Genomic DNA, 27,489 nt, shown 5'->3' on the forward strand with positions numbered 1-27,489 from the left:
GACATCCTTGAATTTGGACGTTTTGTGATTTGGATGTCTTTGATTTTTGGCCATTTTCAAAACAAAGACATCCAAGTCTAAAACGTTCAAAGTCAAGCCATTTGGACATGGGAGGAGCCAGCATTTTTAGTAGATTGGTCCCCCTGACATGCCAGGACAGCAATCGGGCATCCTAGGGGGCACTGCATTGAACTTCATAAAATGCTCCCAGGTACACAGCTCCCTTTACCTTGTGTGCTGAGCCCCCCAAACTTCCCCCAAAACCCACTACCCCCAACTGTACACCACTACCATAGCCCTTACGGGTGAAGGGGGCAGCTATAAGTGGGTACAGTGGGTTTCTGGTGGGTTTTGGAGGGCTCACAGTTTCCTGCATGTGTAACAGGTAGTTGGGGTATGGGCCTGGGTTCACATGTCTGAAGTGCATTAAACTACTCCAGGGACCTGCATACTGCTGTCATGGACTGGAATATGACATCTGAGGCTTGCTTAGAGGCTGGCAAGTAATGTCCTTCACCACATTTTGGGGGGTGGGGGGGTGGGAAGGGGTTAGTGACCACTGGGGGAATAAGGGGAGGTCATCCCTGATTCCTTTCAGTGGTCATCTGGTCATTTGGGGCACCTTTTTGTGCCTTATTTGTAACAAAAACAGGTCCAGCTCACAACATCCAAGTTTTAGTGCTGGACGTTTTTGCTTTGTTCCATTATGGCTCAAAGACGTCCAAGTCTTGGGAATGCCCAAGTCCCACCTTGAACACGCCTCTGATACGCCCCCTTGAGATTTGGAGCAGGCCACAGAAGGACATTTTTACATCTAAGGACTAGTTTTGCACTTACTTTCTCCCTTACCTGTGAACTGAAACAATAACCCCTACCTGATACCTTTAATAAATATTATTTTTGTTTCACCTTAATCCGCTGTGTGGATCTGTTTTATTTGGGTTCTGGGCCTGCCCTCATTTACATTACCACACAGATCAAAGGGAATAATATGCTCGATTTACGAAAATTGCAAGGTGGAATGGTGGAAACAAAGACTGCATTCTTCTATGCTGCCTCTTTGCTCTGGAACTCATTATCCTTGGCCTTACAGGGCCATCTTTCCCATATTTCAAATTAGCTTTGAAAACTTATCTATTTCAAAGGACTTACACTGACCTCAGACAGCAGTAGTGGTACAGCCTATTCTCTCTCTTTACTTATGCGTCTCTGTTCTATAATTGTACTGATATTCCTTTATGTTTTACATTCTGTTATTTTATGTACACTGCTCTGTTATGCTTTGTCAAGAAAAGTGATATATTAAGCCAAATGAACCATAAATTATATCTGAATTCAAGAAAGCATAGAACAAGCGTACAGAACCTCTTAGGGAAGGGAAGAGACAGTACGTATATGGTATGGATGGGCGGACTGGATAGGCCATACGGTCTTTATGTACCATCATTTTCTATGGTTCTAAAGACTAACATCATACGCTTTCCTTATGTTAACTAAATTAGCCCACCCTAAACAAATACCAAAAGATCAATAAAACAAACTTTAAACCCCCCCAGAAATTAAGGACAACTGTCTGAAAAAAGTACCTACCTGTGGTATGCCATACTTGTCAATAATCTGCCAAATGTACCAGTCTTCTCTTCTAGAAGTCTTCCGAAATCGGAAAGTTGTCACAAAGGCATATTCATCAGGCAACCCTTGTGGAAATACATCTCTGAAAGAAATAGATAATTAATTTAAGAATGCATTATTCCAGCAACTGTCCAATATGGTGTTGGACAAAGAACCATTTAGGATCGAAGCAGAGAATTTTATAAGGGACTTTAGAATGCAGAACAGTATTTTAGATGCCCAAGTAAGTGCTTACAAATTGCCCCATTACATAAACATACAAAAGTAGGCCCATAAAATTATAGCACCTATTTTTATGAGACACATTTGCAGACGTTTTTAGGTATATCTTCCAATGGGAGTTTTCAGGTAGGCTATTTTGTAAAATAACTTAGGGCCCCTTTTACAAAGATGTACTAGCATTTTTAGCGTGTGATAATCATGTAGATGTCCATAGGAATATTATGGGTGTCTACACAGTGTGGTGGAAATACTAGTGCACCTTTGTAAAAGACCCCCTTAGGCTCTTACATTACATTTCTAAAACCAGTACAACATATGTTTTAAATAAAATAAATATCCACCTATGTGCCATTTCCACTTGTTAGAAAATGTCTTTCCCTTAGCACAGACATATAAGTTTCTGAAGTTTTGTGCTGAGAACAAATCAGTAGAGGAGCTCAGAATTTGTATTTGGACAGCACATAGAGTGGCTCCACCAGCACCACAGTGTCAGAGCCTCTTAGGGCCAGATGCACTAAACTTAACGAGCCTTTAACGATCCATTAACGAGCAAGTAGTAAACCCTGGCATGCACTAAAGGCTTCTCCGAGCCTTTTTCCGACGACGGTAGCCGCTAACGAAAACGGAATGCAGATGAGCAAATTGTGTAGAAACCCTATTGTAATGAGATGCACTAACCTTTTCCAATTGCCTTAACTCTGGAAAATCTAACGAGAGGTCTGTACCTGTCGTTGGGGCTTCAGTATAAAAAAAAAGACGAGCTGTACCTATGGACGTCCTTTATGGACGTCCTTCGCCCTCCCCTGAGATCGCCGCCGCTTCCCCTCCCTCTGCATTGAAATGACAGCTTCCCGCAGCCCCGGCCTCCCCGCCATCCTCCGCACCCCTGAGGCACCGGCCCTGCCACCCCCCCTGAGGTCATCACTGCTGCCGCTCCCCTTCCCCCCGCTCCCCTCCGTCTGCCACCGGGCCGGGCCCTCACAGCACCTCTCACCTCCGTGTGAAGGCGCTGCAGCAAGCAACAGCTAATCGCTTCACTTCGGACTTCCCTCCTTTCCTCCCTGGCCCGCCCTCGTCTGACGTGTAAGTAACTTATGTCAGACGAGGACGGGCCAGGGAGGAAAGGAGGGAAGTCCAAAATGAAGCGATCAGCTGTTGCTTGCTGCAGCACCTTCACACAGAGGTGAGAGGCGCTGTGAGGGGGCAGCGGGGGCGGGGCCCCGGGGGTGCGGAGGATGGCGGGGAGGCCGGGGCTGCGGGAAGCTGTCATTTCAATGCAGGGGGGAGCGGCGGCGATCTCGGGGGGGGGGGGGCGAAGGACGTCCATAAAGGACGTTCATAGGCACAGCTCGTCTTTTTTTTAAAATATATATATAGTGAAGGACATCCATAAAGGACGTCCTTGGCATGCGCAGAGCAGCCAGGATAACGCTTGGCTGCTCTGCGCATGCTCGACCGGCCGACTGTTTAATGATGGAATAGAGAATGCAAGTGAGCTACAACGAGCAGCTCATTTGCATTCCTATTTCTTGATGCATGCCAGTTCCTTACTGATTCGCTAAGGGAATCGGTAAGGAAAGGGCTTTAACGAGTCTTTAGTGCTTCTTGCCCTTAGTCGTAGGTCTGTCTCTGCTGCAGGGCATATTGTACAGCAAGTGTTTTCTAATGATTTTTAGGTCAGCTGCAGTGGTTTCTGCTTCTTTTCATGTGATGTCAATGTTTTGAAGTGTCTGCCTCTCTTCCTTTTTAAATTTACTTTTATACTGCCTGCAGCCCTGAAAGTGGTGTACAATCAAGTACTTATATACTACCTGCAAGCCTGAAAGCTATTGAAGTGGTGTATAGTCAGGTATGGTAGGTATTTCAGCAAAATGCAGAGCCAAGGAGGAGTGGAAACAGAACCAGGCTCTTCAAGAAACAGACCGAAGACGTTAGGGTTTATTGTGGGAAGACTCTAAAAGGTACCCTGTTTCAGCACAAGTAGTGCCTTCTTCAGGAGTCTTGGTACTTTATTTCCAAGAGTTAGTAGACAGAACGTTTTGGGATAGAGTCTCTGGTGGATGACGTTCTGGTCTTTAAAAAGACCCTTGGTGCACAGTGGAAAATGTGGCTGCTAGATGCCACTACTACGACTAGCTAGTGGCGTCTAGCAGCCACATTTTCCACTGTGCTTGGCCACTATTGGAATCAGGATACTGGGCTAGATGAACCATTGGTCTGATCCAGTATGGCTACTCTTATGTTCTTATTTTTGGAAATAGTAAACAAGTGATTTATCTCTACCCACTCCACTTCACTCAGTATTTTATAGACCTCTATCATATCTCCCCTCAGCCATATCTATGCTGAACAGCTGTAGCCACTTTAGCCTTTCCTCATGGTAAGTCGACCCATCCCCTTTATCATTTCCATCACCCTTCTCTGTACCTTTTCTAATTCTGCTATATCACAGTATTCAAGGTGCGATCACACCATGGAGTGAAACAAAGACATTATAACATTCTCACTTTTGTTTTTTATTTCTTGCCTAATAGTTCCTAAAATTCTATTTGATTTCTTAGCTGCTGCTGCACACTGAGCAGAGAGTTTCAACATATCATCAACGATGACACCTAGATCCTTTTCCTGGGCGGTGATTCCTAATGTGGAACCTCGCATCACCTAGCTATAGTTCAGGTTCCTCTTTCTCACATTCATCACTTTGCACTTGCTCACATTAAATGTCATTTGCCATTTGGATGCCCAGTCTCCCAGTCTCATAAGGTCCTCTTGCAATTTTTCACAGTTCCTATTGTGATTTATCAAAAGTGAATAACTTTGTGTCATCAGCAAATTAAATTACCTCACTTTCAGAAGGCGTTTGACAAAGTGCCGCACGAAAGACTCCTGAAGAAATTGCAGAGTCATGGAATCGGAGGTAGGGTATTATTATGGATTAAGAACTGGTTGAAAGATAGGAAGCAGAGAGTAGGATTGCGTGGCCAGTATTCTCAGTGGAGGAGGGTAGTTAGTGGGGTCCCGCAGGGGTCTGTGCTGGGTCCGTTGCTTTTTAATGTATTTATAAATGACCTAGAGATGGGAATAACTAGTGAGGTAATTAAATTCGCCGATGACACAAAATTATTCAGGGTCGTCAAGTCGCAGGAGGAATGTGAACGATTACAGGAGGACCTTGCGAGACTGGGAGAATGGGCGTGCAAGTGGCAGATGAAGTTCAATGTTGACAAGTGCAAAGTGATGCATGTGGGTAAGAGGAACCCGAATTATAGCTACGTCTTGCAAGGTTCCGCGTTAGGAGTTACGGATCAAGAAAGGGATCTGGGTGTCGTCGTCGATGATACGCTGAAACCTTCTGCTCAGTGTGCTGCTGCGGCTAGGAAAGCGAATAGAATGTTGGGTGTTATTAGGAAGGGTATGGAGTCCAGGTGTGCGGATGTTATAATGCCGTTGTATCGCTCCATGGTGCGACCGCACCTGGAGTATTGTGTTCAGTACTGGTCTCCGTATCTCAAAAAAGATATAGTAGAATTAGAAAAGGTACAGCGAAGGGCGACGAAAATGATAGTGGGGATGGGACGACTTTCCTACGAAGAGAGGCTGAGAAGGCTAGGGCTTTTCAGCTTGGAGAAGAGACGGCTGAGGGGAGATATGATAGAAGTGTATAAAATAATGAGTGGAATGGATCGGGTGGATGTGAAGCGACTGTTCACGCTATCCAAAAATACTAGGACTAGAGGGCATGAGTTGAAGCTACAGTGTGGTAAATTTAAAACGAATCGGAGAAAATTTTTCTTCACCCAACGTGTAATTAGACTCTGGAATTCGTTGCCGGAGAACGTGGTACGGGCGGTTAGCTTGACGGAGTTTAAAAAGGGGTTAGATAGATTCCTAAAGGACAAGTCCATAGACCGCTATTAAATGGACTTGGAAAAATTCCGCATTTTTAGGTATAACTTGTCTGGAATGTTTTTACGTTTGGGGAGCGTGCCAGGTGCCCTTGACCTGGATTGGCCACTGTCGGTGACAGGATGCTGGGCTAGATGGACCTTTGGTCTTTCCCAGTATGGCACTACTTATGTACTTATGTTATTCCCATTTCTAGATTTATTTATTTATTTATAGCATTTATACCCCGCTCGATAGCAGGTTCAGTGTGGCTTACAAGGTATGGTACATATAAATATGTTAAAAAGCAGCAGTCCTAGCACAGACCCCTGGGAAATCTCACTATCTACCCTTCTCCATCGAGAATACTGACCTTTTAACCCTACTCTCTGTTTTCTATCTTTTAACCAGTGTTTAATCCACAATAGGACATTATCAGCTATCCCATGATTTTCTAATTTCCTCAGGAGTCTTTCATGAAGTACTTTGTCAAGTGCGTTTTGAAAATCCAGATACACACACATCACCTGGCTCACCTTTATCCACATGTGTATTCAACCCTTCAAAGAAATGCAATAGACTGGCAAGGCATTTGATGGAGACTTATTACAATTTTCTCTTTTCTAATGTATAGTATACTTGTGATGCATTTGTAACAGACTGAAAACCAGTTTTAACAGAATCTCCTGCTGAGTGAAAAAATATTCACACCAAAGTTTGAAACCAGATTGAATTCAGTGTCCAAACTGATATGTTAGGGAAGCTAAATTCATTTATATATTTTCTTATTCCTACATCCCACTTCCACAATATTGCTTACAGTCTTAGAAATCTAAAAACAGCAAGTAAATCTTTCTGTCTGAAAATTCAAGAAACAGTCGTTTCTACTTGCAAAACATTGTATGCAAACAATACCGGCAGGATGAGGGCAGTATTGTATATAATAACTCTCTCCTAGTATAATTATAGCAAACCGGCACATCCTAAATATGAAAAGTGAAAGATCTTAGATAATCTGCTGTCTCCATGGGTATCAGCACAGCTGCATGACAACAACAAAAAATACTTAGAAATATTCCCGGGTTCTCCTTTAGGATTCATTTAAAAGAGCTCATGCCACCTATTTCCTCTGTTCCAGACTAGGTTTGTGTGCCCACATGAGACGTGGAGGTGCATTTTCAATATGATGCCTAAGTCGGACTTTGGACATTTTGCGCTACACGTACCAAATCTGAATAGAAAACATGACCATTTTTGAAACTGCAAAATGACTTTTTTTTTGTGAAAATCTCACACAAGTAAAAAACGTAGAAAATTAAGCCATCGGGATGTAGGATGGGACAGCATTTTTAGCAGACTGGTCCCCCAGTCATCCCAGGAGAGCAATGGGGCACCCTAAGGGGCACTGCTGTGGACTTCATATAAATGTTCCCAGGTACACATCTCACCATTGCTCCCTTATCTTGTCTGCCAAGCCTTCCAAAACCCACCCAAAACCCTCTACCACCAACTGTATACCACTACAATAGCTCTTATGGGTGAAGGGGACACATATATGTGGATACAGTGGGTTTCTGGTGAGTTTTGGAGGGCTCACAGTTTCCACCACAACAGCAACAAGTAGGGGGAGGTATGGGCATGGATCCACCTGACTACAGTGCACTGCACCCACCACTAGTCTACTCCAGGGACCTGCATGCTACTCTAATGGATCTAGCTACAACATCTGAGGCTGTCATAGAGGCTGATAAATACTATTTTTATTCAGATTTGGGGGTGGGGTGGGAGGGGGTCAGTGACCACTGGGGGAGTAAGGGGGTCATCCCTGATTCCCTCCAGTGGTTATCTAGTCATTTAGAGCACCTTTTTGTGCCTTATTCATTCTGAAAACAGGTCTAGACCAAAACATTGAAGTTTTCTCCCTAGACGTTTTCATTTTGTTCCATTATGGCTGTAAAACATCCAAGTGTTTGGCACGCCCTATGCTCACCCTAATCCTGCCTTGGAAATACCCCCAACACGCCCCCTTGTGATTTGGATGCACTGCAGTCGAATTGCATAGATAGACGTCTAAAAAAACAGGTTTTGAAAATACTGATTTGAACTTTTTGAGAAGAAATCTGTCCAAATGGTGCTTTATGACACTTTTTGGATATTTTTCTCTTTCAAAAATTTAGCCTCTTGATGTGCTCCAGTTTGGGACATGGAGAACTATTTCTGGTAGAGAGGTCATTTTTTTTAAGTTCAATATATTTATTGAAAAATTCAAATATATACAATCCTCAACCCCCAGGACATCATTCTCAAATATCTGAGTTCCCAGCACAATTAAACATTAACAAGTTGACAAAAAGCATCCAGTGGTGCCTACACCCTTTTAAACTGTTGAATGTTACACCTCTTAAGAAGAGCCACTTCTACAAACAGACAACATTCCGCCAGGCATTCACTGACAAAGCAGTATCATCTTTCCATTCTGATAAATCCAGTTGTATAGCTAAGACCATAAGCATATCAAACAACTTAGCTTTATCTTTGCTCAAAAGAGGAACCCTAGAGAACCATTTCTGGTAGAGAGGTAATTTCTAAGTTTGGCAAATAACGGGAAGCTGACTTAGAGACACTGTATATTATAAGAAAACCAAACAGATGCTCTTTACTGGCATCTTCTCTGTACTGCATAATTCATAAGTAGCTTAAAAGTTGTAGGCATGGACCTCATTACTCCTGCCCCAATATGCAGAATCACTTTTCTGAAATCACCCACACCTGTAACTTGGCAGAGGAAGTACTCTACGCAAGCATCAACGTAGCTAAGAGCCAAAAGTTAAAAATGCCCTGTTAATGTGTCAGTCATCACCCTGCCTTCTTTAAATATGTTCAAAACAACTTAGGTATCTCTGTACTATAGGAATCAAAGTGGAAACAAGGACATATACAGGGTGAACAAAACTCTTTTATATACTGTGAATAAAGTTACTTTTTTCCGTTGGAAGAAAAAGAAAAAAGAACATTGTAGAGGAATGAAAGAAATGCCTGATCTAAATTGTTGTTAGAAGAATAATCATCAAACAACAGTCTTGTGAATAATGCATATCTGGGGAGAATTCAGCAGCATGTACTGGGTTTTCAGTATGCCACAGATTTGCTCAAAAAAATTGTACTTGTGGACCAGTGAGAAGTATGATAGTGCCCTTCTAAATCAGTAGATAGAGACAGGAGACAATAACTAGAGCAAGAGAGGCCGGCTTGGATGTAGTAGTGATCAGGAAGATATGGCAGAAAGAGAACCATGACTGGAATATAGCTATATAAGACTATAATCTAGTCAAGGAGGGCAAGCTAAGAAAGGGAGGAGGGACAGCCGCAACACCCAGCATGTGCAGAGATAAGGGCTGACATCAGGCTTTAGTGGCATCTTGGTCATACATGCCATCTTTGTAAAATATAAATTCTAACAAAATGTTCCCAAAAGTAAAAAAAAAAAAAAAAACTAATCTCCATACACACAAATACAATCGCACAACAAGCAATAAATACATATATATTAGAAAATTGTTAGGATTATCAACATCAGTCAGCTCTTATCCATTTATATCAGCTAGCTCATTCAGACACAATCACATTCTGGGCAATTAGCTCTGCTTAAGGGGAAAATCTTCACAAATGACCAATCAGAGCTTCGAATGACCAAACACTTGATGGCTGGCAAATTAGTATATGATCTCATTTTCAACAGCCTACTGCAGTGGTTCTTAACCTTTTTTCAGTCAGTTCACACCTGACAGATGATGCTCATATATGTGAAACATCACATACATGACCCCTCATGGACATTTGGTCTGACACAGTATAGTAATTTTTTTTTAGTTAAATGTAAACATGCTCTGCATCCACAAAACCCATATTCCCCCTATCTCATGTCATCTGATTAATAGCAACATAAATCTCTCCACATTGTTAAATACAAAATCTGAAAAAGAAAATCCTAACTCAATGTGCATGTAGCAAACCTACCATAAAAGAAAAGCACTAATTCCTATGATTCAAACAACTTGAACCCTACCTTTGAATAGGCAGCACTACAAATATTACATGGGCCCTAGAACACCCATACACCTACTACTAGTAAAACAGAACAGAATACCACACCTCATTCAGAGGCAAAACACAGACAGATCCTCACCAATACAGAACAAGGGCAAAACACAGACAGACCCTCACCAAATACAGAACAAGGGGTCACAAATGAGAAATAGAAAAATGACGACAAAAACTGAACTGGGAACCTCAGTAAGTCAAACTAGACTTGCACCACAACATGGGAGAAATAAAAGCAGAAATGTCTTTGTATTTTGTTCAGTAAAAAGGAAATGCATCTGTGATACACATTTTCCATAGCTAACATACAGTAGAGCACTGATAGCATGCGGTAGATGGGAGGCAAAAACCTTGGAACCATGTGCTATCCGTGAACGTATAAGCAAATATGCCTCCAGAGTTTTCTTACAAAATTCACCAAAGAAGCACTTACACAACTCTGGAGGCAGGCAGGAGGCTGCTGATTAAAAAAGAAAAAAATAAGATTAAAAAACTAGGCATCAAGGACTACAGTACTGCATTGTACCACATACAAACAAGTCCTATGTACAAACCTGGCATCATTGGGATACATGTTGCTGTTGTGTACAATCTGGACTCGCAGAATAACAGTGCGCGTACAAATGGTGCATCACTTCACTATATTCCACTTAAATTCAAAATAAAGCATTTTTTTCTACTTTTGCTTTCTGGTCATTTTATTTTTCTAAACTTGGTGGTCTCAGTTTCTCTTTTCAGCTTTCCTATCTTCTCTCCTCCAGTGTGTGCTATCCATTTGTCCTTTCTCCAATTTCTGCCTGTCTTCTTCCATTCTCTCAGTTCCCCTCCATCCTTATGGTCCAGTATTTTTCTGCCTCTTATCCCTTCCCATCCACCCCTATTATTCAACATCACCCTGTCTCTCCTACACCCCTATCGTCCAGCAGCTTCATGTCCTCTCTCTCCCTCCCTCGCTATAGTCCATCAGCTCTGTGTAACCTTTTCCACCCACCACCACCCCTATAGTCCAGCAGCTCCCTGTCCCCTACACCTTATGGTGCAGCAACTCTATCCCCTCTCCCCTACAACTCATGATCCAGCAGTTCTGTGTCCCCTCTCTTGTCCCACCCCTATAGTCCAGCAGCTCCATGTTCCCTACCCCTATAGTCCAGCAAGTCTCTGTCTCCTCTCCCTTAAGGTCCTGCAGCTGCATGACCCCTCCACCTCTCTCTCTCCTTCCTCTCCCACCCCTATAGTTCAGCAGCTCCACATCTCCTCTCCATCCACCACCACTATAGTCCAGCGGCTCTATGTCCCCTATACCTTATGGTGCAGCATCTTTGTGTCCCCTCTCCCCTCCAACTCATGATCCAGCAGCTTTATGTCCTCTTTCTTCCACCACCCCTTTAGTCCAGCAGCTCCATTCCCTTCCCCCACCATCAATATGTGCTAGAAACTCCCTGTCCCCTCTCCCTTAAGGTTCTACAGCTTCATGTCCTCCCTCTACCTCCCTCCCTCCCCTACCACCCCTATAGTCCAGCAGCTCCCTGTCCTCTCCGCTCCCCTTGCCCCCTTATGGTCCAGCAATTCTGTGTCCCTTCTCCCCCAACCCCCTATAGTCCAGTAGTTCCATGCCCCCTCCCCCACCACCCCTTGTACTCTCTCCTCCTCCCCATGCTCCCTTATGGTCCAGCAACTCCCCTTCCCCTTTATGATCCAGCAACTCTGTGTCTCCTCTCCTCCAAACCCATAAACAAGTCCATAAACCACTACTAAATGGGAAAAATCCACAATTCCAGGAATAACATGTATAGGATGTTTGTATGTTTGGGAAGCTCGCCAGGTGCCCTTGGCCTGGATTGGCCACTGTCGTGGACAGGATGCTGGGCTTGATGGACCTTTGGTCTTTTCCCAGTGTGGCATTATTTATGCACTTATAATCAAGCGGCTCCATATCCCCTCTGCCCTCTCCACAGACCAGCAGCTCTATGCCCCCAAACCTAAAAAAGTGCAGCCTCATCTGGGAGAGAAGTGTCTTGTCCACAAGGAAGGTGAGCCCTTAGGTCCTGCAAGGCCCTGAAGGACCTCAGAGGACAGCCGTGCAACACCAAGTCTTCACCCGCGGCGACCGCTGTTCACCAAGGGTTGAGCCCCCAGCTGCAGGCGGTCAACGGGACTTCTGGAACCGCGGGGTTGATGAACTGGCCCAGACTGGAACCAGGAGAGAAGAGGGCAGATGGAAAAGGAGACGTCCAAGAACAGGCAACAGTTCAGGGCAGGCAGCTAACAGCGTAGTCAGAATCAGGCAAAAGGTCAAGGCAGGCGGCTAGCAGGGAAAACCAGGAACAGTCCAAAAGTCAAAACCAGAAGTACAAGGAAACCAACTGAGCATAGGAACAAGCGGAAACTGGCCTCGGGAAACAGAACCTGAAGCAATGTCCTATCTCAGGCCCGCTCCTTAAATACTGTCAGCATTCAACCGCCCAGCCCCCGTAGACATAGCCGGCCAATCAGAACCTGGTTATCGACAGAACCCTTCTGATTGGCTCTGTCCGACCTCCCAGGCGGGACCACAGTACTGGCCTCCCAATCTAACTCCTCTGAGGCGGAGCTTCGGATTCCTGCGCCCGAGAATGAAGAAGACGCCGGCCATCGCGACTCGGCACCATTTCCCCTACTGGCGCAAGCACAGCCCCCATTGCCGGCGATCGAGAGTCCGGCAGCCGCGATCGCCGGCCCCCAGCCTTGGCCCCGGACAGGGCGGCCATCACTGCAGCGAGCCCCAGCTCCCCGCCGCAGCCTCAAGAAAGCCGGTCTTCGCTGTGGCAGACGCCGGCTCTTGCCTCCCGCGGAGGAGCAGCTAGAGGGAGCGACGGATGTGACAGTATCCCCCCCGGATGCCCCCCTCCTCCTGGGTCCTGGTTTCTGAGGATAACGATCATGGAAGGCCCGTACCAACTCCGGGGCATGTACATTGGTAGCCGGCTCCCAGGAATTGTCCTCGGGACCGAAATGCTTCCATGATAACAGGTAGAGCAGCTTTCCCCGACGCCTCTTGGAGTCTATGATTTCTTCAACCTCATACTCGGGATCGGGGTCAGCCTCTGGAACAACTGACTCTTTATTCTGTGGATGCCATTTAGACCCCCGAAAGACCTTCAACAGAGAAACATGGAAGGCATTATGGATCCGCAGAGTACTAGGTAGCCGCAGGCGGTATGTCACAGCTCCGATCCGAGACTGGACAACAAACGGCCCGATGTACCGTGGCCCCAGCCTCCGAGAGGGCACCCGGAGCCTCAGGTATTTGGTGCTCAGCCATACCTTCTGCCCCGGCTGCAAAACCGGGGCGGGGCGCCGGTGTCGGTCAGCAAACGACTTATACCTGGCGGCTGCTTTCTGTAGTTGCTCTCGGGCCAGATTCCAGACTTCCCGCAGGTCAGCCAGGGTTTGAGTAACCATGGGCATAGAGGAGTCAGAGGGTATGGGTGGAGGAAGCCGCGGATGTTGTCCATATACCATGAAAAATGGAGACTGCCCAGAGGCAGAGTGTTCACTGTGGTTATAGGCGAACTCGGCCCATGGAAGAAGGGATGCCCAGTTGTCTTGCCGCCTGTTGACAAAAGCCCGCAAGAACCCCTTCAACGTTTGGTTAATCCTTTCCACCATCCCGTTGGTCTGCGGATGGTAGGCAAAGGAGAAATGGGTAGCAACCCCCAGAGCAGAACACAGGACTCTCCAGAATCGTGAAGTGAACTGTGCTCCGCGGTCACTGATGATCCTGACTGGTAGCCCATGGAGCCGGAAAATATGCTGGATGAACTGTTGGGCTAACAGTGCTGCTGACGGAAGCCCTGGCAGGGGAACGAAGTGTGCCATACGGGAGAACCGGTCTACCACTACCCAAATCACAATGTGCCCCTGGGAACGGGGAAGATCCGTAATGAAATCCATAGACAATTCCTCCCAGGGGGCTGCAGGAATGGGCAAGGGCTGCAGATCTCCCCAGGGGCGCCCCACCACCGACTTGGTCCGGGCACAGGTAGGGCAGGTCGTGACAAACTGAAGGATATCTTGCTTCATACGAGGCCACTGGTACTGTCGAGAAATCAGCTGGAGGGTTTTTTAGAACCCAAAGTGTCTGGCCCATACAGAGGAATGTCCCCACCGCATGACTTTTTCCCGGTCCTGCGGAGGCACAAGTTCCCGCATCGGGGTGACCCTCCCCGGGGCCGCACAGAGGCAGGCCGGATCCAACATAGGATGAGGCTCCTCAATGTCCTCTGGAGCTTTGAAGGCTCGGGAGAGGGAGTCCACAGGGGTATTCTGTGCAGCTGACCGGAACACAAGTTGAAACCGGAACCTGGCGAAGAACAACGACCAGCGGGCTTGCCGTGGATTCAGCCTTTGGGCCTCCTGCAGATACAAAAGATTCTTGTGGTCCGTAATCACTGTAAATCGATGCTCTGCCCCTTCCAGCAGATGTCTCCACTCTTGCAGGGCTAACTTCAAAGCTAGTAATTCTCGGTCTCCTACAGTATAATTGCGTTCCGCTGGGGAGAACTTTCGGGAGAAAAAGAAGCAAGGTTGACGCCGGCCCTTGGCGTTAACTTGAGAGAGGACTGCCCCGGCGCCCAAAGCAGAAGCGTCCACCTCTACCACAAAAGGCTTGTCTGGGTCTGGGGCCTGAAGGATGGGAGCGGATTCAAAGGCCTTCTTCAACTGACCGAATGCCGTTTGCGCCTCGGCCAGCAAGTTCCGAACATCTGCATGCTTCTTAGTGAGCGCTGTCAGCGGAGCTGTCAATTGCGAATAATGAGGAATAAATTGACGGTAGTAATTCGCAAACCCTAGGAACCGTTGCAGCGCCTTCAGGCCTTGGGGTTGGGGCCACTCCCGGATAGCGCTGAGTTTGTCTGGATCCATTCGCAGACCCCCAGGTAAAAGAATATGTCCCAGAAAAGGCAGAGTCTGCTGATGAAAGGAGCACTTGCTGAGTTTGGCAAACAAGCGATACTGCCGTAAGCGCTGAAGAACAGTCCGAACGTGGGCCACATGCTCCTGGGCATCTTTGGAAAAGATCAGGATGTCATCTAGGTATACAATTACTGTAGCGTAAAGCAGGTCTTCCAGAGCGAAGTTTATAAACCTCTGGAACACTGCTGGAGCATTGCACAGGCCGAAGGGCATCACCCGGTATTCGAAGTGCCCTTCATGCGTGTTAAATGCAGTTTTCCATTCGTCCCCCTGCCGAATACGGACCAAGTTGTAGGCTCCACGGAGGTCCAATTTAGTGAAGATCTGGGCCCCCTGCAGCCGATCAAACAACTCCGGAATAGGGGGCAGAGGGTATCGGTCCTTAACGGTAATGGCATTTAGGCCCCGGTAGTCAATGCAGGGCCTCAAGGAGCCATCTTTCTTGGTCACGAAAAAGAATCCTGCCCCGGCAGGGGACGTGGAGGGACGAATGAACCCTTTCTGGAGATTCTCCCGGATGTAAGCTTGCATGACCTTCGATTCCTCTCGGGACAGTGTATAGAGTCGGCCCCGTGGTGGCATCTTGCCAGCCATCAGATTAATAGCGCAAAGGACCGATGTGGGGGTTGCACATCCGCTTCCACGGGACTAAACACATCAGCGAACTCCCGGTACTCCTCTGGCAGAGCAGCTTGACAGGCTGACACAGTTCTAGGAGTGGCTACTACCACAGGGCAGCTGGATTCCCGGCCCTTCAAACAGTGCTCTGTGCAGGCGCCACCCCAGGCTTGAATCCTCCCTAAAGTCCAATCTATTACTGGGGTGTGACGCCGTAACCAGGGCAGGCCCAGTACCACGGGATGAATGGTACGGGGTAAAATCAGAAATTGAGCCTCCTCACGGTGGTCTTCCCCCACCTGGAGTCCCAAATATGGAGTCACCTCCGTGATAGGCTGGGGTAACGCTGTCCCCTGGATGGATGTCACTTGCAAAGCGGGTCGATAGGGCAGAATAGGCCATCCCATCTGCCGCAAGAGTTCATGACAAATGAAATTTCCCCCGGCCCCGGAATCCAAAAGAGCTCGGGTGTGAACCACCGTCTCCTGCCACCGCAGGGTCACCGGGAGAGTAATCAGCTGGTCAGGTAGGGGATTAGAGTACCCCAAGACCCCTCCCCTCAGGGCGCCTTGGGAGTGGCGTTTCCAGGCCGTGCGGGGCAAGTGCGGATGAAGTGACCGGCCTCGCCGCAATACAGGCAAAGGCTGCCCCGAAGGCGTTGAGTCCTTTCAGACGGGGTTAACCGTTGACGGCCAATGACCATAGGTTCCTCAGAGGTCTCCCTGGGTTCTTTGGAGCCCCGTCGGGGGGAAAGGTACCCGACTAGACTGGGACCCGCCTCCGGGCCCCCTCCGCCGGTCCGCACGAGCTCTAGCCCTTTCCTGGAAACGGGTATCCACCCGGACACAGAGCGAAATCAAGGCGTCCAACTGCCCCGGGACCTCCCGGCCAGCCAGCTCATCCTTGATTCAATCCTGAAGTCCCTCCAGGAAGATCGCGGATAGGGACTCCTGATTCCAGCGTAATTCAGTCGCCAGAGTCTGGAACCGGATTGCATAGTCTGCCATGGTCCCTTCGCCTTGTTGGATCCGCAGCAGCTCGGAAGCGGCGGAAGACGGCCTTCCAGGAAGATCAACCATCATGAGAAATCGGCGCTGGAACTCCACGTAGTTGTCCAACAGCGGATCTTGTTGTTCACATAGCGGGGACGCCCAGGCTAGGGCCCGTCCCGTAAGCAAGGAAATAACGTAGGCCACTTTTATCTGGTCTGAGGCAAAAGCTTCTGGTTACATCTTGAAGTATAAGTTGCACTGATTAAGGAACCCCCGGCAGCTTCCGGGGATACCATCAAACCGAGTAGGCTCAGGGAACCGAGGTCCCGGGAAGGACCCTCCCGGACGGGGAGCCACTGCGGCGGCCTGGTGTGCCGCAGCGGCCTGGTTCTGCACCTGGACCATGGTTAGCTGAGATCAGACATTCTGCAGGGCCCCCGACAGGGCGTTCAACTGCTCCTGCTGCTGCTGGAGAATTTTAGCCAGGTCCCGTAGATCAGGTTGCGTAGGCGAGCTCATGGCTTCAGGTTCCTGTCTTGTCCACAAGGAAGGTGAGCCCTTAGGTCCCGCAACGCCCCGAAGGACCTCAGAGGACAGCCGTGCAACCCCAAGTCTTCACCCGCGGCGACCGTCATTCACCAAGGGTTGAGCCCCCAGCTGCAGGCGGTCAACGGGACTTCTGGAACCGCGGGGTTGATGAACTGACCCAGACTGGAACCAGGAGAGAAGAGGGCAGATGGAAAAGGAGACGTCCAAGAACAGGCAACAGTTCAGGGCAGGCAGCTAACAGCGTAGTCAGAATCAGGCAAAAGGTCAAGGCAGGCGGCTAGCAGGGAAAACCAGGAACAGTCCAAAAGTCAAAACCAGAAGTACAAGGAAACCAACTGAGCACAGGAACAAGCGGAAACTGGCCTCGGGAAACAGAACCTGAAGCAATGTCCTATCTCAGGCCTGCTCCTTAAATACTGTCAGCATTCAACCGCCCAGCCCCCGTAGACATAGCCGGCCAATCAGAACCTGGTTATCGACAGAACCCTTCTGATTGGCTCTGTCCGACCTCCCAGGCGGGACCACAGTACTGGCCTCCCAATCTAACTCCTCTGAGGCGGAGCTTCGGATTCCCGCGCCCGAGAATGAAGGAGACGCCGGTCATCACGCCTCGGCACCATTTCCCCTACTGGCGCAAGCACAGCCCCCATAGCCAGCGATCGAGAGTCCGGCAGCCGCGATCGCTGGCCCCCGGCCTCGGCCCCGGACAGGGCGGCCATCACCGCGGTGAGCCCCAGCTCCCCGCCGCGGCCTCAAGAAAGCCGGTCTTCGCCGTGGCAGACACCGGCTCTTGCCTCCCGCGGAGGAGCAGCCGAAGGGAGCGACGGATGTGACAAGAAGAGCGCAGACAGAACTGTAGCATGAAACAGAGCCCGGCAGAGAAGACACTGCTACACTAATCCTAGTGCTGTGGCTCCTTCCTGGGCTATGCAGGCAACAAACGCGCTTACAGGCTTTCACTTCTGCTGGAACAGAAAATCCTGCTAAGTGCGTTTGTTGTCTGCACAGCCCAGAAAGGAGCAGCAGTACCAAGATTACTTTAGCCGCATCTCCTCTGCCGGGCTGTTTCCTGCTGCCTGCGCTCTCCTCTCCCAGCCGTGGTTGTTTCTGCTGGCCTGCCCCGTGACACACCAGCCGGGTATTTGTGACATACTAGTGTGTCGTGACACACTGAGAACCACTGGTCTACTCTAACAAACTTGTGTAAATTCCATAACTTGATCATTGACCTATTGAGTGAGAAATAATACAGCCTATTGCAAAAATCCACAGAAGATTTGAGGGATGTGTACAGGCAAGAAAAAATTTGGAAGTTCTATTGTTCACAGATTTTTCTTAAGTTTCGTTAATTTCACACATTTAATTAATTTATTTATTTATTACATTTGTATCCCACATTATCCCACCTATTTGCATGCTCAATGTGGCTTACAGAGTATGGTTATGACATAATCATCTCATGATAACAGGTACAATTTTTAGTGTTTGAAGAATAGGTAAGGGAAGATAATCACAATCATTTCGTGGTAACAGATACAGTTATTAAAGTTTGAAGATTAAGTAAAGGAAGATAGATGGAAGGTAGGATATAGGTGAACTATAATAACTGTGTGGATTGTTGAGGTAGTTTCGTAGGTTATGTGTTTTCTTTGTTTAATAGGGAATTTTTAGCTTGCACTAAAACTTAATGTATGCTGCACTAATCAAAGAACTGAGATACTAAGGAGTCCTTTTACTAAGCAGCGCTAAAAAGTGGTCTGTGGTAGCCCCAACATGGGTTTTTCCCATGCGTTAAGGCAATGTTTATCGCTGCCAGTAAATGGCCGATTTTGATATTCTCTGCAATAATGGCCACGGCCTAATTTCCCCATTAGTGAATGGCCAATAGCGAATGAGCAATTACCAACCCTTATTTTGTAGATGGTAAGGGCTCATGTGCTAATCTGCACATGACAATGTCCACGAGCTAACCAATCAGCACAGCAGTGCCCCCTCTCCAACCCCAAACACATCCCCAGAGCTAATAAATAATTGTACTTTTTAGCACACAGGTAGTGTATACACATGCAAAACTTACAGCAGGATACCTGAGAGCACCATTTTAAGTTCAACAGTATAATCAATCCATGCCTTCATTCATTGACTCACACCACTAGCAAGTACCATAGCTTTTAGGAGCCTCTACCATCTCCAGGATAATCCAATCATTTTTATGTCAAAATTTCATCTGGGTTTTTACCTCGGCTATAAGCACATCCATTTCTTTTAACACCCATCATAATGAAATCAAATAGAAAAAAAATATAGCTGATAAAGCCTTTCCCTGTGGGATCCAGTTTTAACTTATGATAGAGATTACTACCACATAGTACTTCCTCATACCTTGTAGTCATGTATGATCTAAACCAATTAAAAAAAACACCCCTTGGATTCCAAATGACTGAAGCCTTCACAATAAAATATTATGGTCAATGGTATTGAAAGCAGCATACAAGCCAAGTGCCACCATCACATCCCGGTAACACTGATCAACTCCCTATCTCAAGACATTTAAGGCCCTGAATCTAAACCTCACTATATATTGAAACTTACCGTGAGAATAAAGTAGTGTGCCACCCCCATTTTAATGTGACTTTAACAGGTCAGTCCAACAGCGGGAGCTCACATATACCACATACCATATGCTCAGCTCTGATACCTCTGACTTCCGTGGTGACTCATTTCAAATGAGTCATCTACTCATGACTCACCAACCTCTTCATCAGTCAGTTTATTGCATACTTTTAAATGATTTCTAAAAAATATTTTAAATGTTTTATAAATTTAACACAGCAGGACTTCTGGCCGACATGGGTCTATGGGTGTCTCTAGCATTAGCGCATGCTAAAAATGCTATTGCGGCTATAGCACAACTTAGCAAACAGGGCCCTTAATGCAGAGACCAACAACGTTTCAGTACTAGGAGTCAGGGAAACATTGCTGCCAATATCAGGGGCGTAGCCAGACTTCGGCGGGAGGGGGGTCCAGAGCCCGAGGTGATGGGGCATATTTTAGCCCCCCCCCTGGTGCCGCCGACCCCCTCCCCGCCATTTTGACCCCCCCCCCCCCACCGCCACCACCACCACCAATTTTGACCCTCCCGCCGACCCTCTCGACCCCCTCCCTCCGCCAACCCTCCCCCGCCGCCGCCGTCGGCTACCTTTGCTGGTGGGGGACCCCAACCCCCACCAGCCGAGGTCCTCTTCTTCCGGCGCAAGGCTTCATTCTGTTTCTGTGAGTCTGACGTCCTGCACGACGTCAGACTCACAGAAACAGAATGAAGCCTTGTGCCAGAAGAAGAGGACCTCGGCTGGCAGGGCTGCACGTACAACGTGCAGGATGTCAGACTCACAGAAACAGAACGAAGCCTTGCGCCGGAAGAAGAGGACCTTGGCTGGTGGGGGTTGGGGTCCCCCGCCAGCAAAGCTAGCCAACGGCAGAGGGGTCCAGGGCAAAATCTATGGGGGCCCAGGCCCCGTGGCCCCACATAGCTACGCCACTGGCCAATACTGAAGTACAAACACAGCCACCTGAATGATGACACACATGCACAGTCTTATTCCTGCCCTCCACCACTCACTTAAAAGAAGTAGACTGATAGCAGATCCACTGGATGCACAGTAAGGGGGTAACTTATTTATTTATTTATTTATTTATTTATTTGTTACATTTGTATCCCACATTTTCCCACCTATTTGCAGGCTCAATGTGGCTTACATAGTACCATAAAGGCGTTCGCCAATTCCGGTATGAACAAATACAGTAATGCCCTCCTCTTTTCTATCTACACTTCTTCCCTTGGTTCATTAATCTCATCCCATGGCTTTTCCTACCATCTCTATGCTGATGACTCCCAAATCTACCTTTCTACCCCTGATATCTCACCTTGCATCCAAACCAAAGTTTCTGACATTGCTGTCTGGATGTCTCAACGCCACCTGAAATTAAATATGACCAAAACCGAGCTTCTCATTTTCCCCCCTAAACCCACCTCCCCGCTCCCCCCATTTTCTATTTCTGTTGATGGCTCTCTCATTCTCCCTGTCTCCTCAGCTGGAAACCTTGGGGTCATCTTTGACTCTTCTCTCTCCTTCTCTGCTCATATCCAGCAGATTGCCAAGACCTGTCGTTTCTTTCTTTACAACATCCGTAAAATCCGCCCCTTTCTTTCTGAGCACTCTACCAAAACCCTCATCCACACCCTTGTCACCTCTCGTTTAGACTACTGCAATCTGCTTCTTGCTGGCCTCCCACTTAGTCACCTCTCCCCCCTCCAGTCGGTTCAAAACTCTGCTGCCCGTCTCGTCTTCCGCCAGGGTCACTTTACTCATACTACCCCTCTCCTCAAGACCCTTCACTGGCTCCCTATCTGTTTTCGCATCCTGTTCAAACTTCTTCTACTAACCTATAAATGTACTCACTCTGCTGCTCCCCAGTATCTCTCCACACTCGTCCTTCCCTACACCCCTTCCTGTGCACTCCGCTCCATGGATAAATCCTTCTTATCTGTTCCCTTCTCCACTACTGCCAACTCCAGACTTCGCGCCTTCTGTCTCGCTGCACCCTACGCCTGGAATAAACTTCCTGAGCCCCTACGTCTTGCCCCATCCTTGGCCACCTTTACATCTAGACTGAAAGCCCACCTCTTTAACATTGCTTTTGACTCGTAACCACTTGTAACCACTCGCCTCCACCTACCCTCCTCTCTTCCTTCCCGTTCACATTAATTGATTTGATTTGCTTACTTTATTTATTTTTTGTCTATTAGATTGTAAGCTCTTTGAGCAGGGACTGTCTTTCTTCTATGTTTGTGCAGCGCTGCGTATGCCTTGTAGCACTATAGAAATGCTAAATAGTAGTAGTAGTAGTAGTAGTAGTAGTAGTAGAATAAGGTTCATGTGTACAGACGCATTAGGGAATCGTAGAGAGGAAGAGTTATTATATGTCCATTACGAGCTTTGGTTTCGTTGTGTTGCAGGGTACAGGCATTTTCTCAAAATGTAGCCTAAAGTTAGGTACCAAAAGTGTTTGTACTAAGCGTGAATTCTATCACAGCAATTATGCATCTGCGATGGATGAATCGTATTACATGACTGCAGTTACCCGCCTAACTTTAGGTGTGAATGCTTACACTAGTTTAATGATAATACTCATTAGGAGGCCTTTTTACTAAGCAGCGGTAAGCCCACCACAGGCTTGCCGCATGGCATACTGGAACTACCGCTGGCCCAACCTGGACACTGGGTTGTAGTTCCACCCCCAGCACGCGGCATTTCCAGCGTTAGCAGAAATATTTGAAAAATATTTCTGCAGGGGGTTACCTGGTGGAAATCAATGCTGCCCAAAGTGTTCCCTCCCCCACAAAATGGCCATGCAGCAAGGGCGAACTTACCCCACGGCCATTTCATTTTCGACTATTTTTACCTGCTGCTGTAAAAGGGCCCCTAGTGTGCGGCAAAAATGGGTTGCTGCTGCTAACGCAGGGCCCCTTTTACCACAGCTTAGTGAAAGGACCCCTGAGTGTGTAAGGGATTGGCATACCCCTGACCCACCTATGCCCCTCCCATGTCCACTCCCCCATAGCAGTTCCAGACTAAAGAATTTAGGCGCTAAGGTTATAGAATACTGACTAAGCATGGTTACGTGCATTACTGCAAATTAGTGTCAATCAGTGCCAATTAACTCCAATTATAGCCAATCATTTATTAATGTCAATTAGCACCTAATTTAATAATTAAGTTACACCCCCAACTGGTGGTATTCCATAATCTGTGCACCCAATTTTGTGTGGTAAGTGCAAAACTGGGCATGCAAGATTATAGAAGTAGGGGGTAATTGTATTGTCTCTTTTTTTTTTATTTAATTTTTTATTTATAAATTTATATTCTTTACAAGCCTTTACATCTTGAACAGGAAAAACAGACAGGCATAATCTAGAAATGTCAAGATCAAAAGTAATAAATTTACATCTTGTATTAGACCACAAAGTATAGGGGGAAGAACCCGTTATAAACTCAGGAGATGAGATTTAAAGAAGAAATATTTCAATAAAGGCTTAACATGTTCATCCACCTTAATTATTCTCATTCTTCCCATATCTTAGATCTTAGCCGTATTAATCCTGCAAGTCTCATATTCTTTTTTGCTGTATGAAATATTTTAACTGCTCTGGAAGAAAAAACATATATTTTGTTCCCAAGTATTTAACGTTACATTTACAAGGGTAATTCAAATTAAATGATGCCCCTATAGCTATAGTATCAGTTCTTAACGCAAGAAAAGCTTTTCTTCTCTCCTGGGTTTGCTTGGTCACATCGGAGAAAACCCATATTTTCCCCCCCGTAAAATAATGTTTGTAAGTTCTTTAAAGCTAATCTTCTCACAGCTTCTTGATCTTGATCAAATACAAATGAAACAAGCATGGAACAAGACAATGATCCAAAATACCAAAGTAAGTCCACTTCTGAATGGCTGAGGAGAAACAAAAATTAAAGCTTTGGATTGTCCTAGTGAAAGGCCTGACTTGAACCAGGACCTAAAGTGAACAATTCATGCACAAAAACCTACAAATGTGTCTAATTTTAAGTAGTTCTATAGAGAAGAGAGGGCTAAGATTCTTCAATAGTGATGTGAAAGGCTGATATCAAATTATAAGAAACGTTTGGTTCCAATTATTGCAGCTAAAGATGGGGCAACTAGTTATTAAGTTTAGGGAGCAATTACTTTTTCACATGGGTGATATGGGAGTTGGATAACCACGTTCCATAAATAAATGAAGCAATCATTTAAAAATTTTGTTATGTAATTACTCAAATTCCCTTTTGTCTAATGTGACATTTTGTTTAAAGATCAGAAACCATTCAGTGTGACATATATGCAATAATAGAGGAAATCAGGAGGAGGGAAAACAGTGGCGTTCCTAGGGGGGCTGACATCCGGGGCGGATCGCCGATGCGCCCCGCCCCCCGGGTGCAGCACCCCCCCGGAACAGCGCGACGCCCCCCCAGCGAAAGAACCCCCGATCCCCCAGCGAAAGAACCCCCCCCCGGGTGCACGCCGCTGGGGGGGGGGGTGCTGCGCGCCTGCCGGCTCTTCGTTTTCATGCTCCCTCTACCCCGGAACAGGAAGTAACCTGTTCCGGGGCAAAGGGAACATGAAAACGAAGAGCCGACAGGCGAACGGCACCCCCCCCCCAGCGGTGTGCACCCGGGGCAGACCGCCCCCCCTTGGTACGCCACTGAGGGAAAAACTTTTTCACATCACTATATCCTCATTACCAGTTGAATAAAGTAGACCAGCAAAGTCAGAATCTTTGCAATCACTAGCAGAAACACAAAAGAAAGGAAGGCTCTGTCCTCTCATAGTCTGCCTTTACAAAGGCCATACCATTGATTTTTAACCTTGCCTGTGTGCTTTCCTACAGCAAACATTAGCAAATCAAGCAGCAAAGAGGAGGTCAAGCCACTCAGCCAGGGCTGTGTCAGCAGGGAGGAAGTTACCCATAGTGGAAAAGGCAGATTAATGGCCCCCCTGAAATGTCTCCATAAAGTCAGAGGCAAATTTTATTTTTTGCTTCAAGTCTATACAGGAAACAGCAAGGTGTTAGTTTATTAGCTTCTCTTTTCTATTCAGAGGCCTCCAGGCCAAACATTTACCCTGTTGTAACTCTTCTCCCAGCTCATTGTTTGTTCAACTCTAGCTTTAAGGCTTGCATTTGCTGATGTGAGAAATGAGCTTGATGCTGGTGTGGTCTCCAGGAGCATTGCTGAATCCTCATCTTTGTTGACTGTCACAAGCTCTCTCTGTACATTCAAGCACAATCTCCTTTTGTAAATCACATCCAGAATCTCATCCCTGCGTAAAACGGCTGAAGTAGCCCTAGATATTACTTATTGCCTTTATAGCCTTCCACTGAATGTTTTATCCCTGAAATAACGTGTTATGACTGCTATTTATAAAGGTCACTCTTTTCTACAAAATCTAGATGGTGAGCCCACTAGGGGCAGAGAAAGTACCTGTATATAATATGTAAACTGCTATATATCAAATACTTGACCCTTCTAAAAATACTGCCTGCAGATCCTGTAATGCTTCATTTTATGCCACTACCCCTGACGTTTCATATGATGCCAAACAAATTCTTGTCAGTCCAACTACATAGAACTATACAATACTAGTAATGTTGGTGTTGTGCTTTTCAGAGAAAGCCAAAAGAGTATTGCTTTTCTGTCTTCATACCACATTTCTCCGGTGCAATATTAGGCAGAGAACTAAACCAATCCAACACTCATAGAGAAGACTCAAACTCTTAGTTGCCAACAGTTTAACACAGATAAGTAGAAACAAGAGACTTAATGCATGAAGAAGATCATTGAAACCAGAGTGTGGCAGAGTCTGTCTAAATTAATTGTCTCAGTTCAGCAGCCTCTGACAGGATGGGTTGCTAATTTGGTTGAATGATCTGCACAGGAATTGGATGGAGATGGATGCTACAGTTGCTGAATGTTGAATCAGTGAAAAAGAAAATGGATTTGCAAATTTGAAAGAGAGGGCTTTCTCAGAATAGCGTGTGCTACACATGGCTTCATATACACATATATGCTGCATGTATGAAAGCCGTGTGTAGCTTTTTTTTTTTTTTTTGCAACAGTGCTTTAGGATATGAGATGATCATCCTTTCACCTCCTTCCCACTACCAGATTACTCTCTAGGCAAGAAGGTTACATTACAATACAAACTCCGCTTCCTTTGGAGGGAAGAGATAGGTTTGGGAAGGGGACGGGAGAGAGATCATGTTGCAGATTTTCACTGACAATGGTGTATGAAAAAGGGGCAGGTATCAATTACAAGGTTTTCTCAAAGGAGGTTTTACTATCCCATCACCATGCACTCCCTGGAATGCAAGTCTAAACTCTGTAATCAAAACCAAAAGCAGATGCAAAATGCAAGAAGGGAATCTTTCCAGCAACAACACTGTGCATAAACCCAGGAGAGAAAATACAGAATCCAACTGCAGTTCTTACCATTTTAATGTCCGCTCCTAAACATGGAAGGCTGGGGCATACAGCAGGCAGTCAAAAGAAATGTAGGCAGCAGTACAAGAGCTCCTTAACTCCCATAAAAATTTCAGCATAAAAGGTAGGTGTTCCTTTCTGTGCATCACTCGGAAACAACTGCATTGCTCAGAATGCACATTTGAATGCTAAACAGATCATTTAAACATATTAGCATAGGATTCCTGTTGTCTTCCGCCATGTAATTCACTTGCTTCCAGATTGGTAAAGAAAGAGAGATCAGAGAGTAAAAGAGAACTAAAGCCCTAGCTCATAACCCTACGGCCTTCCGGATTTTTATCCTGACCCGGCCTGTGCCCAGTTCAGTGAATTAGGAGGGCTAAGGATTTGATGAAGTGTGAAGAGAAGAACTGAGAGGTGGTTTGTGTATTTGGATTTTTCTTTGTGGCCCTGGTCTCAGGGTTGCCCCAGACCCGAAACGAGCTAGCTGCTGAAACCAGGGTTACACAAACACAACATGGCACACCAGGTATTTATTTTAAAACATTTATATATCACTCTCGCTACAATCACTATAAAACATAAAATATGTCAACCCACTCCCTTACCCCATAAAATAACAATGATGCAATTATACAGAGCCATATTCCCCAGATATGACAGTTTGCATGATTCTCAAGTCCTATTATATATAAATGCATGAGACAGATCAGCTCTGAATACTTGTATTTAGTTCAAGAATTATCACCTTCACTCAGAGGATAGGAGACAATAGATTACAATTTGCTGTTTAAGTGATGTGGTATCCTTGTTAATCCACACTTTAAGGTAATAAATAGAAATAAAACAAAACCGAGAAAAGAAAATGAGATGATACCTGCATCAACGATTTTATAGTGAGAATGCTAAAAAGAAACTTTAAGACAATCCAAGAACGTTAGACCTTTGAAGTCAAAATGATGAAACATTTTTGGGCTCATTGTCAAAAGAGAAGGACGCCCATCTTTTGTCATAAATTGGAAGATGGACGTCCTTCTCCCAGGGTCGTCCAAATCGGTATAATCGAAAGCTGATTTTGGACGTCCTCAACTGCTTTCCGTCGCAGGGATGGCCAAAGTTCAAGAGGGTGTATCAGAGGCATAGCAAAGGCGGGACTTGGGCGTGCCTAACACTTGGACGTCCTCGACCCATAATTGAAAGGAACATCCCTGACGAACACTTGGACGATTTTACCTGGTTGTGTTTTTCTTATGACCAAGGCACAAAAAGGTACCCAAAATGACCAGATGACCACCAGAGAGAATTGGGGATGACCTCCCCTTACTCTCCAGTGGTCACTAACCCCTTCCCACCCTCAAAAAATATCTTTCAAAATATTGATTGCCAGCCTCTATGCCAGCCTCAGATGTCATACTGAGCTCCAAGACAGCAGTATGCAGGTCCCTAGAGCAGTTTTAGTGGGTGCAGTGCACTTCAGGCAG

The 27,489-nt window shown here is 46.4% G+C and overlaps 1 protein-coding gene across 1 annotated transcript in view; it reads right to left on the reverse strand.

Annotated features, from left to right (window-relative positions):
* The window catches only part of COL22A1 (collagen type XXII alpha 1 chain), a 743,309-nt gene that overhangs the window by 488,872 nt on the left and 226,948 nt on the right, over positions 1-27,489 (reverse strand). The window contains exon 6 of the mRNA XM_030219538.1: positions 1,591-1,714. Within this exon, the coding sequence (XP_030075398.1) occupies positions 1,591-1,714 (124 nt within the window). The remainder of the gene's footprint in view (positions 1-1,590; positions 1,715-27,489) is intronic.

This window comes from Microcaecilia unicolor, chromosome 1, assembly GCF_901765095.1.
Source record: "Microcaecilia unicolor chromosome 1, aMicUni1.1, whole genome shotgun sequence".
NCBI lineage: Eukaryota > Metazoa > Chordata > Amphibia > Gymnophiona > Siphonopidae > Microcaecilia > Microcaecilia unicolor.